Source organism: Trifolium pratense, linkage group LG3, assembly GCF_020283565.1.
Source record: "Trifolium pratense cultivar HEN17-A07 linkage group LG3, ARS_RC_1.1, whole genome shotgun sequence".
Classification (NCBI taxonomy): Eukaryota; Viridiplantae; Streptophyta; class Magnoliopsida; order Fabales; family Fabaceae; genus Trifolium; species Trifolium pratense.
This window is the reverse complement of record NC_060061.1, coordinates 4670251-4689804: the sequence shown is the minus strand read 5'-3', so window position 1 is coordinate 4689804 and position 19554 is coordinate 4670251. Positions and strand designations below refer to the sequence as shown.

Sequence of the window (19554 nt, the reverse complement as noted above, 5' to 3'; positions counted from 1 at the left end):
TTGTATTTTCCTTTTATTGAATTGAAATACATATAAATATGTCGGTAAACTCAACTATATATTAACATCAATATTATCCTGTTATATTTTTTTTTATGTAAAATTGAATCCAAAATCTTTTATAGTTATGTGCTAATTTTAAATGGTTTGTGATTTTGTGGGTTGAAAAAAAAAAAAACATTGCAGTTATCTGTTATTGCAAATGGCTATATAAAGTATAGTTATGAGTACTTAGAAAAATAGGGGGCCACTATTTCCGTTGCCATAATAAAAGAGAGTTACTCAAAGAGGGTGACTCAGGATATAGTTGTCTTTATTTAGTCCTTATCCTCAAAGCATTATCTTTTTTTTTTTTTTTGGTTACAATCCTCAAAGCATTATCTATCTTAGCAATGTGTGAGAAGCTATTTATTTTACACCATATATAACGTGCTATGACTGTGACCAAAATTAATTAATTAAGATATACAAGAATATTATAATATTTATCTAAAGCCAACTCATATATATATCAAAATAACAAACATTATCCAAATCTTCATGGATTGGTAATGTACTATATATAACACCACCCAATATATATTATATATATTTTTATCTCTTAAAGATATAACTACTCCACACACATGTAATCATGGCCTATTTTCCATTTCATAACTAGAGGAGACATTTTCTTCCATTGCAAATATTTTATTTTCTTGAAAAAATGAATGTCAAGGGAATTTTAGATGGTAACACAAATTGGGCTGTTAAGGATGATAATGATGATGTAACTGATTTAATTTCTAGTGGCTCTATCACACAAGATTCAATGAATAATTCTATGTGTTCATCATTTTCTTCATCAGAGTTGGATGATGATGATCAAAATCAAGAAGCATCTTCTTCAACTTCAAGTTTATCATCTTCATCATCAAATTCAAATGGTCCTTTATATAAACTATCAGAACTCATGGATCATCTTCCTATTAAGTAAGCAATTTCATGCATGATGATGCATGCTATTTTTTTACTATTTTTTTTTTCATTATTTTTTCGTTCATGAGATGTTAGCTCAGTCGTCTTAATTATATCTCAAGGCGTGAAGTCCAAATCCTAATGAAAATAATTGTAAAATAATAATTAGTACTTCAATTTTTTTTTATAAGCAAAAAATACTGATCGTTTTCGTATTCATTATTTGTGATGTGTAGGAGAGGATTGTCTATGTTTTATGAAGGGAAGACACAATCTTTTGGATCTTTAGCTAGAGTGGAAAGCATAGAAGATCTTCCTAAGAAAGAAAGAGCAAATTATGGAAATAAAGTGAAATCATGTAAAAGCTTTGGATTGTGCACTCCAAAGGGAAGAATATCAAAGAAATCTTCAAGAGGACCTTGTTGTGTACCTGTTGTAACTAGAAGAGGGAGTTTCCTTGGAGGGTCTAGATCTTCTTTTGCTGTACAAAAAAACTTTTCAAATTCAATCTTGTAAGAGCTTTTTTTTTTTTTTTTATGAAACAGCTTGTAAGAGCTTTTTGTTTCATATTTCATGCACAAAATGAGGAAAATTTTGAATCCTTAACCTTTTTAGTTTCTGAGAGATAAAATCTTTTGTTTTTTTGCTGAAATGAAATCTTGTTTTTTTAATTACTTATGCTACATGCACACTATTCTTGAGCAAATGATTATAACTTATGCTATATATTTTTCATTGACATAATTTGTTTGTTTGGGGAGGGAAAAAATTTAGTTAGTAGATTGCACTCTGCAATTGCTGGATATTGAGATCAGATCACAATATATATGAATCAGTGAATACATGAAATTTAATAATTAATTGTATTCTCACTTACAAATATTATATCTCATGCAATAAAACTGTAGTAAGCATGGCATTAAGATGGGAAATTACCTATTTAATTAATTATAATCACATGCTAGCTTCTAATTATTTTACATCATTAAGATTAAGAGCACATCAAGAATGCACATAAATCAGAGTCTATTCATACCTAGATCCCTCCATTTATATGTCTTTTAATTTCATAATTTTTCTTCATCTAATCAATATTCAACTTTTATTATCCTTTATTTACTCCCTCTGTCTCATAATAAGTAATTTTAACAAAAAAAAAGTTATTTCATTTTATGTTATTTATTATCAATAAAATATTAATTTTTTTTTTTAATATCTCCTTTTCAAATTCATTTTATTTAACATTCTTGTTAATAAATAATACTTTTGGAAAGGAAGTCATATTGTGTTATTTGTTAAAGTAAGTTCTATTATGGGAGGAAAGGTACCATTATTATAGGAGTATTAACTTAGCTCTCATACCAATTTTTTTTATGCAAGCTCTCATACCATAAAGAGAAAGAGCAATAAGAAAAATTTATAAAAAAAGAAGAGAGCAATAAGAAAAGTAATTTATTATCATTTTATGTATCAGAAATTTTTTTTTTTTAAAAAAAAAATTACTTAATGTGAGACAGAGGTTAAAGAAACTTTTTTGAATGAGTCTATCAAAATATTCTTGAAAGGTTATAAAAAAATAAAGGAAAATTTAGTTGATAGGAAACTTTCGCAATCTAGATTCATCAATTTTAGAATAAATTTAAAAAATAAAGTTTTTCTTATACACGGGAACAGAGGGAATATAACCTCCAACATATGCTTCATAAACTCTCGTGAAAAATCACTTCGCTGGATATAACACTGCTCTTTTAAAATTTTCTTTTTTTTTTTTTGGTATAAAATTTTCTATTTACTCCGAGGTAATAATACTCCTATACTAATTATTAAGGCAACTTCCGTTGCGTGACGAAGGGGATCGATTGAATTATCTCCCAATTACTATTATGAATTATCTCATGTGATCAAGAATTTACACCATTAAATTTTTATCTCTCTTATTTTAAATATTAAATTAATTATTTTGAATGAATATGATTTCACTGACCTCCAACTGGGAGAGGAGAGGATCCAATGCTACAATCATTATAATTTTATAAACTAAGCACGTGATTAATTAGAAACATGTATTGAATTTAAGTGGGAGAGGAGAGGATCCAAATTGTTTTTTCTTTATCGTTATTAAATAAGTGTGATTTTTCACATATTTGTTTGGTTTTGTGTTATTTGTTATCCCGTCCTTGTGCGGTATATTCTGTTGTGCCGTCTCTGTGCGGTGTATTTTGTTTTCCCGTCTTTGTGCGGTGTTCATTTGTTTCAGGTTGAAGAATTAGATCCGATCAAGTACAAATCTATCCAATGTCGACTTTTGTGTTATCAACGCTGCAGATCTGGGGGCATGGACATTTCAGACACTTCAATATAGTCATATATGTAGGCTTATGTAATTCGCCGTTTTATGCTATTAACATGGATGCTGTGAGTTTGTTTGCAGATTCATCCTTTTTGTTTTTAGCAAATTTGAATTTGTATTACATCGATGTACTCTATCAGTTTGAATGAATGAATATCCTTTATTTTTAGTAAAAAAAAATGTATTGAATTTAATTAACTTGAATAGAAATATAGAGTATTCACAATATTACTATGGCATTGTGTTTGGATCTAAAATTCGTTACATGCAACACCTCACGAGGGAATGTATATATAGATAACAAAAAATTGATTACCACAAAGGAACCATTCTATCAATGTTTAGACTTTAGAGAACTTCATTTGTCGTGCTTGCATAAAATTATTATAGAATTAATACTTATTATTTTGTACATTATTTGGTTTCAATATATTTCTATATATCCGATATACAAATTAATAAATTGGATCAGTTATACAAAGTGTTCCGGTGAACAATTTCCAAAATTAAAATAAGAAAAAATTAACAAACCGGAACACTTTATGTGGGGGGTGAACTCACTTTTTCTAGAAAAGTTGAAAAAAAAGGGTAAAAAAAATAAAGTGTAAAATAAGTTAAATGCAAAAGGATAAATTGGTATATTGAGTAGTTTGTAGGAGTGAAGATAAAATTGTAAGGGGTGGGAAGAAATATTTTCTCACTTACAACCATATGGGCCAGTCTACAAAAGGAGCAGGCCATGTCCTAGCTTCTAAGAATTATTATCTTTCTACCCCCACATTTCTTTTCTACTTCCCAAAAATCTAAATTTTTTCCCTAGAAGGTTGATTTCGGGTTCTACGAACCGAAGTTTTGGCAGTTCAGAAAATGTTTTCTGCTCGCTTTCTTTTTCAAAATCTGTTTTCCGAAAAAACGCAATATAAAGGTAGAACGTAACTGCTTTCTCTTATTCACTTATACACTCAATCTAAAACTCTCCTCAAAGAGTTTTCGTTTTTGCTTAGATTGGTGGCTTAAAATCAAGATTGGAACATTTGATAGATGTTTCTATATACTCATTGAGGCTCAACCATAAGGTAATTTTAAGTTTCAACCGTTTATTATTTTATGTAGAGGCTCAAACATAGGTTGTCATGCGTAGCCCATCTGACACGCGATCGTTCAAAAAATATTTTACGAATTTTACTGTTTTCTGCCATTTTTGTGGAGGTTAAAATTGTACCAACACTTTTTGTGTAGTTGTAATGAAACTAAATGTAATACAAAATATGTGTATATGTAGGAAGCAAAAACATGTTTATTTTTTATTTGAATTTGATAGTTTACAAAAAAACAAAAAAATAATTAATTCTTTGGATCTTTTTGTTGCTAATTGGGTGTGTTGGCTGTGGTTGAGGCTCTTCCTCAGCCCATAATCAGTCATATGTTGACCTTCATTAACATACTCATATTTTGCATCAACTACTTTAACTCGTGCTCGTCTTGAACGTGATCGTGTACCAATGGTGGCTGAATCCCCCACTACTTGATTATGCGTTCCTTGCACCGAAGGTGGACCTTATCTACGGCGACCTCTTTTTGGAGGAGCATTAGCAGCAAGCTCTCTACGAGCAGAAGAATGTGCGCGACTCTGCCTACCTAGCCTGTCTCTCCCAACATTTTCTTTTCGACCCCCCGTTTTTTCTTTTTTGCCCTTGTATAAAAACTTCTGAATGCATTTTCTAAAGTTTTCTAGTTCAAATTCGGAAAAATTTCGGAAAACACATTCCGAAATTTTTTCCAAGGCAAAAAAAATTCGAAAAATGCGTTCAAAAATATTTATCCAAGGGCAAAAATAGAAACCAACATGTAAAAAAAAACATAGATTCCAAATTTCATTCTCTTATCTTATCCCCTGAAATCTTGTTTTTGCCTCTGGGAGTAAAGTTCGGAATGTATTTTCCAAATTTTTGTAATTGTTAAGTCCATAATGTGGCATGTCCCGTTAAAACACACTAAAAAATGTTTGGAATATACATTCCGAACTTTATTCTCATAAAGATAAGAGAATGATGGGAGGAGGAAGAAAAATCTTCTTTTAATTGTACCTATTGGGTTGAGGAATACCCAACTGAAACCAAGTTCAATTGAACTCCCTTTACGATCAATTTTAATTCAATTTATTCTTTTCCAAATAAATACAATGCAGCCTTGTTTTCATCTACAGATTTTCTATCCGATGGTTTTTAAACAATGCATGATGGGTGATTTGGATTGGCAAAGAAAAGCATGAGCGTGATAGTCAGGTAGGTACAGTACAGATGGTATGTTGCAATTGCATTGCATTAGTGGTTGGAAATTAGTTGTTTGGACTCATGCATTATTCATCTATTCACGGATCAATATGTTAATTAGTTTAGTTGTCACTTAAATTTTTTAATACTAATACTTATACTTAGTGGACCCTTTAATTAACACTTCCATTACTTTTTCTTTCCCCTAGAGCTTATGATCAACTTTTAAGTCCCGTGAAAATTTTGTATGAACTTAATTTCTACTGTATTACGTACTTGAATTTGAATCATGCAACAATCAACAATCATGCAACTTTTTTTTTAATGATCAATGTTAACTCTACACTTTGTGTTTTGAATTTTGATCACAAATATTATTTACCAAAAAGAAATTGACAGCAACACCTTCATTACGACAAAAAAAAAAAGTTGAATTTAACAAAAAAAATAGAATAATAAAAAGCAAAAGTAAAGACATTGATAGTCCTTGAAAATACAAACAAATATAGGGGTTAGGTTACTTATGCTTTGTTGCAAGTTCTTACACATTATTGTAAGTTATAATTTATAGCCTCAACTTTGTCCTTTGTCTAGTTACTTCTGGCAAGTCTTCATAGTGAGCCCAAGGTGCTTCTCTGATTCATCAACCACTTGATATTTAGAATTGAAATTAATCTCAACCATTAGAAGTGTTCAAATAGAAAAACTATATCAACTAAACAACAACAACTTAATTATATATACATGGATCCAACTATTGGACGACCATGATTTCAATTTTAGTTCTATAAGCACCTGCAAAAATGTTAGTACTTATTAGCACTCGCTAGCAACACTCACCGTAACACTATCTTTTTAACACTGATTCTTTTATTGAGTGAAATTCATGTATGCAACGCGATGCGACCCAACCCGGCGTTATCTCAGCAAGAATATTTTCAGTCACACACACACACTGAAAGAAAGGAGCTCACGGGCAGAACAAAAACAAAACAAAAAATGACAACAACAAAGGAGAAATGACATAAACCAAAACAAAACAAAAAAACTTTAAAAGAACATTTTTATAAATGAAAAGTGCAACCTGTCCTGTGTTTATAGAATTTAGATTTTTCATATCTCTCTTAATTTGTCGACAAGAACATTTTTACTAGGAATACTTGGGTGTTCACAAGTATTAGTTTCATCTAATTAATCGCACACACATGTTTATAATGTTAAGAAATCTCAACGAGATGATCTCAATGTGTGTCTATAAGTGAGGGCAATCCTCACTTTACAAACGGATTTTGTAGGGTTGAGTTATGCTCAACTTCCAATTTTAAAATGGTATTAGATTCTCTCCATGATCGCACTGTCTATTAGTAAGGGTCAGCTGTTATCATATTTTCGCTATCAAACCACCCACCGTTTATATTCACGCAGTAAGTCCAATACTATAGGATCTGGATTCCCTGCTGTTGGGAATCACACAGTTTCACGCTGTTTTGCATCTCAGCCATCCATTATCAGATCGGACGTATCAGAACAATTCATTTACAAAATTACTCAAAACGATCACAGCCACACGATTATGATCGGACGGTCCCTAGCTGTTACAGCGTCCTGCTGTAACTGCAGGAAATCCATTTCCATTTTTATAGATGCACCACCCGTGACATATCGCACTGTCAATGATTCTCTGATTCAGCTTCACTTAATGGTCCCACCCTATAAACAAAGTACTACTAATTAACTTCACTTGTGTTGTATATAAAACCATGACACAAGATAATTTATGCATTCTTCCAAACCACATTCCTCAATCTTCACTCACATTTTTCTTTTATTTGTTACATTCTTATTCTCTCTAAGAATAATAATGTCAAATATGAATTTCATTTTCTATGTCTTAGTAGTACTAGTTCTAGTTCTACAAAATCCTACTATAACACAATGTCATACCAAAGGAATTAGACCAAGGCCTTCTAATGGAAATCCAATTATATCTACCAATATGACCAAAGTACAAGAATCAGAACAACAATTCATGAAATGGGTCAAATTTGTTGGTGGTCTCAAACACACTGTCTTTAGAACTGCCAAAAATAAGCTTTTTCCTTCTTATAGTTTGAATGTTTATAATAAAAAATCTGGTAAAGGAGGATTTTCTTCAATTCAAGCTGCCATTGATTCTCTTCCTTTCATCAATCTAGTTAGAGTTGTCATTAAGGTTCATGCAGGTGTTTATACGTAAGTACTAGCTAGTATTATGATTATGTTTTTTCTGTGGCATTCTGTTTTTTGTTCTGTTTTATGGTCTTAGTTTGTTCATGTGAGGTGGGGTTTGGTGTTTGTCATGTCTTTAATCATTATTATGTTTTTATGTTTTAGTTGGAAACTGAGCATAAATTAGTGTATTTTACCTTTTTTAAGTTTAATATGCAAATGTTAGCGGTTATTTTGTTAGGATATTTGTCATACTCCTCCAGTGTCTCGACTCATACCACTAGACTACACCTTCTGAACGTATACTTTTCCATTTGATTCATAACTTTGATAATTGAAAATTGTGCAGTTATCACAAAAAAATTGTGTATTTATTGTTGTTAACAATTTTATTAGCACAAAAATTATTGTAACAAAATTTGAAATGCATTTGACTGATAAATGAAAATGTGTATATACAGAGAGAAAGTTAGCATTCCAGCATTTAAATCATTCATAACAATAGAAGGAGCAGGTGCAGATAAAACAATTGTTCAATGGGGTGACACTGCTCAAACACCTAATCCTAGTGCAAAAGGACAGACACTAGGAACCTATGGTTCAGCAACTTTTGCAGTTAATTCACCTTATTTCATTGCTAAGAACATCACATTTAAAGTAAGTAACATATATGCCTCATTCCTTAATGTTTCTCTAGCTATATGTATTGTGTTATTTACAAGAAATGTGTGTGTGTGCGCGCGCGCAGAACACTGCTCCAATTCCAGCACCAGGAGCAGTTGGAAAACAAGGAGTGGCATTGAGAATTTCAGCAGATAATGCAATTTTTCTTGGTTGCAAATTCTTAGGAGCACAAGACACATTGTATGATCATATTGGTAGGCACTATTACAAAGATTGTTATATTGAAGGCTCTGTTGATTTCATATTTGGCAATGCTCTTTCTCTTTTTGAGGTATTTAGCTTCATTTTCTTTACATAATCATTTATTAATCTTCAATTATTGCTGTTAAATTAATCATATCATGATCATGAGGTTATGTACTATTACTAGTATATCCTAATTCTCATATTTTATTTAAGCCGGCCACATCATTCTAACCTAACCAATTTTGTCCCACATTGTGTCCTACCCCTCTATACATTCCATTAGTTCTTTTCAATAAAAATAATAATTTAAATAAGAATTTGATTTATTAATAATTAGTAATCATAAATTCATAATGCAATTGGGATATCATACTTTGCGCAATCGGTACATTAGTAGTAATCGTTGAATTCAGATCAATTGGTTCACAAATTATGCACATTTTTTTAACTCAAAATACCGAGCTTGAAATCTGAAGTCCAAACCCTTTAATCTTGATACAAATATATGCATTGTCACAATACATAATGCCTTTAGTCTAGACAAAAGTTTATCAAAAATAGGTTAATGTATTTCGTCTGGACCAAATACATAAAATCCGGAACGATTATTAATTTTGATCAAAAAGTCACCAATGTGTTGATTGCATGAATTTGAAAATCTTAATCCTTCTACATGGGGTACCTTAATGGATATATTATAGGGTTGTCACGTGCATGCAATAGCACAAAATACAGGAGCACTAACAGCACAAGGAAGGAGCAGTTTATTAGAAGACACGGGATTCTCGTTTGTACACTGTAAGGTCACGGGATCAGGAGCACTATACCTTGGAAGGGCTTGGGGTCCCTTCTCTAGAGTTGTCTTTGCTTACACTTACATGGACAATATCATCATTCCCAAAGGATGGTATAATTGGGGTGATCCCAACCGTGAAATGTATGTCCATATTCTCTCTTTCTCTCTTTTCACATTCTCATTCATATATATCACATGCTTACAATATGTATGTGTGTATAGCCACAATTCTATTTGTTTTTGTACGAAGTCACAAACACCACTGAAATTCATACATACAACTATAAGGTTCTATTTTGAATTCGAATTCAGATGAAGATGTTCAGTCTAACAATATGAGAAGTCATCATCCATCCAAGTGCCATACACACCCACTATAGAGTCATCATCCATCATACTAGAAATGTGACAAAGAATTGTACCCCATAAAAAAATGATGGTGTAAAAGACTATATTAGGTATCTAGGTTTTTAAAGTAATGTATACAACTAGGAAGGAAAGAGACCACTACCTTATATATTGATTCCCACTTTAGCAACTCAATATGTTACCTTCCAATACACAAACTCACATAATGAACTTTGTGAAAAATAAGAAATAATGTAGCACTTTGAAAGGTAAAAGGGTAAATACTAAATAGAGGAAGAATCCTACCACCAAACTAATTGTTTGTTTTTCTTTTGTTTTGTTTGCTTTTATAGATAAATAAAATAGCACATTGCACAATTTAGGGACTGATCAAGAGAGATTTTTTTTTGCCACACTACCACCTTCTCACGCGCCCTACTACTTTTCTATTTTACCTTTCTGCTACTTAAGCAGTAGACGTATAAAGTAGGGTGTTTTTCATCTCAATTTTCTCATTTTTATAACATCTGTTACTTAAATAGAAAATAGGAGTGTATTTTGATAATTTTGTAAACGCGCGAAAAAATTGACAGAATGACAAAAGAAAATCACTTTCATCAATTCTATATCTTATTTAGCTATAGAGACATTGGCATGCGCATGTGAGTGCGTTTCTAAAAATCTTCTGTATTTTGTTTTGTGCTTATTATTCTAATAATGGGTCTCCACCACCATCATTGTTACTAGGACTGTATTCTATGGACAATACAAATGTACTGGAGCAGGAGCAAGCTATGCAGGGAGGGTATCATGGTCAAGGGAACTCACTGATGAGGAAGCTAAACCATTTATTTCACTTAGCTATATTGATGGATCTGAATGGATTAATTCTTTCTTATGATTTAAGAGAAAATTAGCTTGATTTTCTCATGTGACAAATTTTTTATGTATAAATTTAATAATACGTATATATAACAATTTGATAGTGCCTTTCAGATTCTCCTTTCCATATTTTTCGTGATTTAGAATCATAACCCAACTGGTAGTTGTCGGGTTCTTTTGAGAATGTCATTTGTTTCAAAAATGTGATCACTCTATTCTGTCAGGAAAAAAAATTAAATCAACAAAATTGATGTATTTTGTTCAAATTTAAATTAATTACATCAACTTTAGCTTTGGTGGCTAACTAGGACACCCCCCGGGAGAGTCCTATCATCCCCTTACCGTTGGAATGTTGATCACATGCAAACGTGAGGTTGGGACACCCGAATGAAATCGTATGTAGGAGGTCCAAGATTATGCTCGCAAATTAATATTTTCTTCTCCCTTAACATTTGTTTATAAAAAAATCTACAAGTGTAACGGTTGTATAGTAGAATAGAGTCCTCAATTGCATCTCAGGGAGTGTGACTTAGACCAACGGTTTAAATAGACAATGTCAATGTTCTGATCAAGAAGATAGATTGACGGAAGAAATACATTGTTGATAGAGGTTTGACTGAATCCATGGCGAAGACTATGTCCAATAGTGTGGATTTACATGCACACACTATGATGTTCAAGTAAGTATTAATGCTAGTAAAAAAAAGTAAGTATAAGTATAATGCTTGAGGTGGGTGAGAGATTTGGAATAATGTACCTTAATTGAGATTGATATGAGGCTTAAATAACTTAAAGGAGGTAACATTGGGCTTGAACCAACTCTAATATCTATAATGAAACCCGATTAATAATTTATTTTCTAATACAAAATTAATTTTATTTTTTAATTTGTGTGAAATTTTGTTAAAATATCTTAAAATTTAGGAGAAGCAACATTTTGTAGATTTCGTGTCTCTTGTCTTTTTTTTAATTAATTAATTGTTTTGAGCTAGACATGTTTGGATGTTTATGGTGGGATCAAGTTCAGCCAATATGGGCTTGAAATCCATGTGTCACTAGTATCAGACTTCGATGTTTTCTCTCCCCACCCCCCGTGATTCTTTTATACCCCCCAATATTCCGATTTTGCCCTTGCAAAAAACTTCGGTTCGCAGAAACCGAATTTTTTCTAGTACAAATTTTGAGTAAATTTTGGTTTTCAAGGCAAAAAAAACTTCGGTTTTTATAAATTGAAGTTTTTTGCAAGGGTAAAATTGAAAATTCAGGGGGTATAAAAGAATCACGGGGGTGTGGAGAGAAAACATCTCAGACTTCTGATGGATTACGCTTGGACCCAGTGTAAAACATGCTCAAATCAAATGTGTCAAAAATATAAAAATGAATCAGTAGTGATTCAAGAAAGAAAAAAAAAATCCTTTGGCAAAAAATGAACCAACTGATGGTGTTATTATCCTTACCCTTCACTTACACAATTACTTCTTTCGTCCTTATATACAAATACCCCTTTTTTTTTCTCACTAATATTTGGACCAGAAAAAAAAAGTAATCAGTAAATTTAATGTACGTTAATATTTCTAAAAAAAGTGAAACTAAATCATGTGATAAAAGATGATGTTTTCTCTCCCGACTCCCTGCCTTTCTTTTCTTCCTCTTGAATTTTTGTTTTTGCCTTGAGGGTACTTCGGTTTGTACGAACTGATTTTTTTTTGTCATGCTCAAAAAATTCGGTTAATAAAAATCAAAATTTTGTGTTCCAATTTTTTTTTTCAGATTTCCTGCATAAATTCAGGATCAAACCTTCAACTTCCACAATTTATTTAAAATATTAAACGATGTCCGATTTGAGTAAACGATCACTCGTTGGAAAGCTTAGGGTGTCAAGATTACAAATATAATTTTTGTTTTGAGGGTTACCTATCCAATTGGTTCAGTTTGACCAAATAATGGGTACCGGTACGGAAACAGAACAGAAATTTTTCTCAAACTTGTAGGTAGATTTTCTCATACTATACTTAATGAAATTTAACAATTCCGGTGTCTATCCTGTAGTACATTTTGTCTTTTTTACACTAGATTAAAAATCATTAGCATACGACTTATATCAGAGAGATATGCTAAATTTATCACAGTTAGCTCTACACGAATTTTCACATAAATCTTTCTTTTTTTCTTAACATTTATGTTATTTCGGTTTATATAAACCAATTTTTTTTCCCATGTTTAAAAATTTCGGTTTGTATAAACCGAAATAAGTTGGCCAAATTTTTTCAAACCGCAAGGAACAAAATGAGATTTTTGAGGGTATAAAAGAAAGGCGATGTCGGAAGAGAAAACATCGATAAAGATTAAGAAAAAGAAGGTGTCTTTGTAAAAAATCAATGTAGTAAATTACACTAAATTACTAACCAATGCCACTAAAATACTTATATTTATGGATAAATAAATTCATTCAAAATCAAATGAGACTTTTTTTTTTTAGAAAATCCTAACTAATGCCACTAAAATACTAATCCGATATTATTATTTTTTTTTATTTCAACAGTTTCATTTGATTTCAATTAAAAAATGAGACTTTATAGTAATAATTATGAAAGAGGGAGTAAAGTTGTTAAAAGTGTGGACACATGTAACACAGTAAACGTGGAAATGATTGTACGTGATGCAGCAGGAAAGACATAAAATGTGTTCCCTGACTGACACCAAAGATTCCCACACAGCACAGTCAATTCAATCAAAACCAAATTCTCATATCTCAATCATTCTTTCTTAATTTTAGTAGTATTATTAGTTATAGTTGGGATTTGAAAATAACTTACTTTCACACTCATCATCAGTATTCACTCATTGCGTGTGTGTCATTCAAAATTTGCTGAAAAACAAACAATGTACTATGTGCCTTTGCAATTGTAAAAATAAAGACTCAATGATTTCTACCAATCAATTGAAAAACTAGCTCTTTCATAAATGCTTCTTAACTTCACTAATAAAATCACCACCTATTAAGTACGGACACACGGATATTAGACCCGACATAACACAGATATCAGACACGACACTATTACATATAGATCACCACCTCCTTTGGGTGGAGAAGTTTCTATCAAATTCGGTAGACTTATCGAATTTACTCATCACAGCATTCTTAAAATTAATAGCATCCTGAATCTGTGAACAAGATCTCTGCATTCTAACACCACTCAAACTGTTTCTAGATTCCATCAATTCATTCAATGAAAGTCTCTTCTTAGGACCGGGTTCAGGTCGTTGTTTAGGAGCACTATGAGACCTCAATTTAGCCTTAAAAGACTGTGTATTAGCCATGTAATTAGGATAGTTACCATACTCACCAACATAAAAACTATCTCCACAAATTGTTCTAGGTGTGGAAGGTGCAACAAATCCACAACTACAAGAACTTGCAAACCGCGGAGTGCTCTGCGCGGTTGAAAATCTGCATTCTTCCCCTGTTATTCCCCATTCTGTTTCATTGAAATTTCTTTGATTTGGAATGAATAACTGAGAAGGTGTAATTGGTAGTGGAGATGAAAGTGTTTGAAATGACGGGTCGTCGCCAAAATCTGAAATTGATGTGTTACTCCTTCTAGACCTTGATTTTGGTCTACCAGTATCAACTTCTACTATTTTTGGACTTCCAATATCATAACTGTTATTCACAGTAGCATCAAAAGAAGATGATAATCTTCTACTGTGAATTGGAATTGAAGCTGTATACTCATTCCTATTACTGTCATTGTGATTGTACCTTTCCTGCAAAACATTTTTTTGATTCAAACAATCATATTCATAGTCATAACAAATGCAAAGTAAAGACTATACTAATAGTGAGATCTAGTTATGTACCGTGGATCTTCTTGCTTGTGTTTGAAATCTGTTGTTATGTGTTTCATTCTTTGTTGTGTTTATGATGAGTCCACGAGATTTATGAGACCTTACTGTTGCTTGTGCTCTAATTAGTGCCTGCATACTGTGTAGTGTTGCTGTTGCTTGCTTCCTCACTAAGTACCCTCTCACTACTGCTTGTAACTTTACCAAACCCTTTAATGCTCTCAATGCTTTTCTTGCCTATTATACAAAACCAATTTCAAATGTCATAATATTCCACAAGTTCGGACGACAAGTAAATAAAGTCTGGCAAAAAATTGTTTTGACTAGGATTCAAATTCGGTGTTCTTAGAGATAATAATTAAGATTTAAAAGCCTAGAATTTGCATTTGACTAGTTCAACTTGAGCCAAATCTGGTTGTTTTTGTTACTGAATTTGTACATTGACATATTAATTAAAGAAAGGTGAATGAAACTTACCAAGAAACCCCTAAATGTGGTTTGAATCTTGACAGCTGCAAATTTCTGGTGTGCGCCAGCGCCACCAAACATAGTGTCTCTGCCGTGACTGGTTAATCTAACGACAGCCACGGCAGCTTGAGCAGCTGCCACGGCAGCATCTGCAGCTGCTGCCGTGGCAGCTGCGACCGCAATAGCATGCTTGTTTTGCTCCTTCTCGGTATCTGAGTAGAAGGATTGAACCCAAGCAGCTTCTGCAGGTGAAATGTTGGGTGGTATAGTAGATGGATTATGACACAAACCTCTTGAATCTCTCTTTGAGAAAGCCTCAAAAGGAGAAGGATTCAATTTGTTGCTTGAAGAATTTGAATTTGAATTTGAATTATCTTTCTTTATCCCAAACAAACTCTTAAACCACCTTATGGTTTTACCCATTGGTTGAAGTATTTGAGGTCTTGGAAGAAAGAATACTGGTGTACAAGTTGAAGTGTGATATCCTACAAAACAAAAACCAAGTTCACAACAGTTTATTAAGACCAAAGAAAATCAATGCCTCGTGAAAAACTACATTACATGACAAAAAACACATCTCTAGAACATGGGGTGAAGCATGGAAAGCAAAATGAAACAACAATTGTCAATAAAATAATAAAATAGAGAGTGTGACATTACATTGTGGGGCTTTTTACATTACACACATGAAACTAAGAAAGTAACAAATCATGTTATTAAACAAATGGAATTTTATATATACTAGTTAAAAAAGAATGACCTTGGTTGAATAAAATTCTTGAAAGGTAAAGCAGTTCAAAAGTTGAGAAATGAAAAGGAGTGGAAAGTGAAACTCCCAAAAATGTCTATGAAACTCAGAAAAAAGAAGAGAAAAGAACAATGAAGGACCACACACAGTGAAATTATATGTTCATTCATTCATCTGTCCCTATGAACGACTTGTCCTTAAAAAAGATGGATAGATACCTCAGTGTCCTAAAATATCTGACACACTCGTGAATCCATTCTTAATTAACCTTCATCTTAGTAATTAACAATATCAAATACTCTTCTTATGCTTTCTGAAATGAATAGCAATATCAATGCTTCTTTCAACTCTTCAAACCAAACATAGAGCTTGTGAGATTGTGAGTAGTGTGACTCATAATGCATAGGTCTGTTACTTTTATGCATTAAAGCTGGACTGATAAAAGATAGCTTTTTAGATGAATCAACATTGTTTTGTTACTTTTTACACCTCACAATACCTACTACCTACCCTTCATTTTTTACTATTTTTTTTCTTTCTTATTTCATTGTTCTCTTTACTCAATTATTTGTCTACTAGATTTAGCTAACCTAGTTGTTTTTACTGTCCTTTTTCTGAAACTTAGAAATCATGGCTTATAATGGGAAACATATATAGGGTCCTCATATATAGTAGCTTAGCTTGGATATGGATATATACCATCATTAATAATTGTTTCGTGGGTGAATGATTGTTCAACATTTCAAGTATGTTTACTATATAGTATATAGTATGTTTTTGTTACCATCTTATAAAATATTTACCAAATAATTAGTACATTAATTTGTATAACCTTTGTTTATGATATCTTTTGTCAAAAAAACAAAAGATATCACTTTATTATTGTTTAATATATTTCAACAAATATATTGACTTTATTATTTTAATCCTTATTTTACACTGGATTAGCAACTTGATAAGATTTCATAAACCTATCGCATGGAAACCGTTTCTTCTATTCATGACTCGTCTCCTTCTCTACAATCCCAACATGACGTTGCACTTCCGCGTCTCTCTCTTTGCACGCCACCTCCTTACAAAACTACAAATACAAGCGAAGCCACAACAAGTAAATCAATGAAACCAAGACTAAAAAGTCTCAATCCAACACACCCCTTAGTATGGATGTAGATTCACTCTTGTAGCCTAAGCACACAGTTTCACACTATAATTAATCCTAGCCATTTATTTGTGATCGGATAGCCTGATTAAAAATTGGACGGTCCAAATCTATTACAGCGTCCTACTGATTCCCCGTAGTATTATAGTATATTTGTCCTCTGTAATTTTGGCAAACTCAACCAAGACTAGAAAAATAACATTTGAAGTTCAAATGAAAATTAAATTCAAAAGCCAATTTGTGTAATTTATTTAAATTTAAATTGTAAGGAAGGAAGGAAGATTCAAAATGAAAACAGAGTTGTTTGTTGTACTAGAGAGAGTAGAATTGCAGTAGTTTTGTGACAGACAGAGAGAATCAGATGAAAACAAAATATATGTGAAGAGGTCGCTGTTAACAAATATCGTGCCAGCCAGTTTGTAATCTAGTAAGTAAGCAAGTCAGTGAGGGACAGGGTTCAAGGCCACATCCAGTAAATAAATAAATTGTATGTCTCAAAAGTACAAACAAATTAAATTGTGTGTCTCATGCAATAAGCTATAGTAAATTTGATTTTACTTACCCTAATTTTTTATTTATTTAAAATTGATGAGTTTTATATGTCTATGTTTAGTTCCATGTTTGAAGCTTCCATAATTGATTTTTGTGTTGTAAACTTGATTATTTCAAAAGAAAGATTTGAGTTTCGACTTGTCAAATCTCTCTTTCGACTTGGACTTTGATATTGTGTTCTTTCATTTACCTTCACTCTCTTCCCTAGAAGCATTCGAGCCTTCGCCACTATCTTCCGCCTTATCTTTGAGTTTAGTAAGTTCTTTTGTTTTGATTGCCGATTGAACTTCTTCCAAGATGATAGCGTCTTTCTTACCATAAAGAAGAGCACTCTTGAAATTCTTATAGGAATTTGGTAAGAAATTCAACAAATGTAAAGGTTTGTCCTCGTTGTCAAGTTTCACATCAATATTGGCACTATCACCCTTAAGAGCAAACAAAATATCAATATTAATTGCAAAATAAACCAACAACAACTACACTTATATCTCTAGAAGCACAAATTGTTACATTTAGCGTATGTTTGGTTGCACGGTGGGTTTCCATATTCATGACACAATCATGGAATATTCTCACGTCAACGCATAAGCTTATGTTTATAGCTTTAGCAATTTCATGCAAAACATGCATTTGGACGCGGTTTTACAATTTTGTGGTCTTGAAACGTTGATCCAAACACATGCTTAAACGATGTACAAAGCGGAGGAAACTAACAATGGACATCTCGGCCGTCTATTTCTTAAAATAAAAATGACTTGTGATAATAAATGCCAAGAGTTGAGATTTCATCAAAGAAAAAAAAAATGTACTAAGAGAATCTCTTTTCAACATTCCTACAAACCTCTTCTACACATGCATTTAACCATATATAATGGGCATGTCCGTTAGTTTCAAGTGAGGTTACCACTGCCAAGGTTGGTAATTATGATCCAAATAAACATTTAAAATCAAATGACCGAAAGAAATGAAAAAAAAATAAAAAATACATTAACTCAATTCAAGTGATATTGATGATGAGGTTCATTGAAAATAAAAAAAGTGAGAGTTTGAGTATTTTCTTAAACAAATGAGAATATTACCAGAATCAATTCTCAAGCCTTGCACGGTAGTACCCTAGTGGGATTCTTGAGAGATAGTGCAGAAGTCATGTGATTCATAAAAAGTTCTTATGACTTTCACAATGTCGGGGCGAAGTCACTTCAAACAAAGTTGTTGGTGATCGGGTGGAAAGAATAGTTTAATTGGTTTGAGCTAAAAGAGTTAAAAGTCTTAAGTTCGATTAAAAATAAGAGTACAATGCAAATTACTTATGAGAAACACAGCCATACACATTTTAACAGGAAAATGAAAAGAAAAATAAAATGAAAAAAATAACATTTAAGGTCCCACCGAGACTTGAACTCGGGTTACTGGATTCAGAGTCCAATGTCCTAACCGCTAGACCATGGGACCTTACTTGTTTCAAAATTCATATTAGACTTTTTTATTCGTACGTGTTTCGGAGGTTCGGAGGTATTTGTTTCTTTCTGATGTATACATGAAGTATGATGCAACATTTGTAATTTTCAGGTTGACTACTTGAAAGAATTCTGGCTTGATGTTGGTAATTTAATTTTGAGCTACTTCTTATCATGTTTATTTTTGTCAAAGGGACAGTTCTACAGTTCTACACGATATAGCACCTTTGATGGAAGATGTTTTCCGGGTTGCCGACTTGACTCATTATTGACACGTATAGTTACATTAAATTATTATCGGTGTTGATGTTGTGTCCTTATCTTTTTTTTTGTATTTACCACCAGTTTAATCTGATTCGAAAGTCAATTGTGGCATCAAGTAGTTTTAAGAGTAGTATGTTTTATTCTCTCCATTAAAGCTTATAAAAAATTAAAAAATAAAATAAAGAAAAACAGGAAAACACTTTATTGACAATCAATCGTTGTTCTAAAATTTATATGTAAAACTGTGCATGTTTGAGATCAATGTGAATTTTGCACTGATTTTATTGAAAAGTGGAGCTTTTATCAAAATTTCAATGGCACACCGTGATTCCACCGAACTTAGAATTTTTAGGCAATAGATGGCATTTTCTATTTC

At 32.1% G+C, this 19554-nt stretch overlaps 3 protein-coding genes and 1 non-coding gene across 4 annotated transcripts; 2 read left to right on the top strand and 2 right to left on the bottom strand.

Annotated features, from left to right (window-relative positions):
• The first annotated feature begins 575 nt into the window (after positions 1 to 575).
• Positions 576 to 1609, top strand: LOC123915525. Its single transcript, XM_045966679.1, has 2 exons — positions 576 to 972; positions 1194 to 1609. The coding sequence occupies exons 1-2, from the start codon at positions 707 to 709 to the stop codon at positions 1471 to 1473; spliced, it is 546 nt and encodes a 181-aa protein (XP_045822635.1). The 5' UTR covers positions 576 to 706; the 3' UTR covers positions 1474 to 1609.
• A 5745-nt stretch (positions 1610 to 7354) lies between these two features.
• Positions 7355 to 10931, top strand: LOC123915524 (probable pectinesterase 53). The gene is made up of 5 exons (XM_045966678.1): positions 7355 to 7812; positions 8250 to 8445; positions 8537 to 8743; positions 9360 to 9595; positions 10550 to 10931. The coding sequence occupies exons 1-5, from the start codon at positions 7358 to 7360 to the stop codon at positions 10701 to 10703; spliced, it is 1248 nt and encodes a 415-aa protein (XP_045822634.1). The 5' UTR covers positions 7355 to 7357; the 3' UTR covers positions 10704 to 10931.
• Positions 10932 to 13621: 2690 nt separating this feature from the next.
• Positions 13622 to 15778, bottom strand: LOC123915523 (protein IQ-domain 26-like). The gene is made up of 4 exons (XM_045966677.1): positions 15759 to 15778; positions 15008 to 15483; positions 14546 to 14767; positions 13622 to 14452 (listed from the first exon to the last, which is right to left on the bottom strand). The coding sequence occupies exons 2-4, from the start codon at positions 15419 to 15421 to the stop codon at positions 13754 to 13756; spliced, it is 1335 nt and encodes a 444-aa protein (XP_045822633.1). The 5' UTR covers positions 15422 to 15483; positions 15759 to 15778; the 3' UTR covers positions 13622 to 13753.
• A 3059-nt stretch (positions 15779 to 18837) lies between these two features.
• Positions 18838 to 18909, bottom strand: TRNAQ-CUG. Its single transcript has one exon. It is a non-coding gene; the product is annotated as a tRNA-Gln (tRNA).
• Positions 18910 to 19554: the final 645 nt, after the last annotated feature.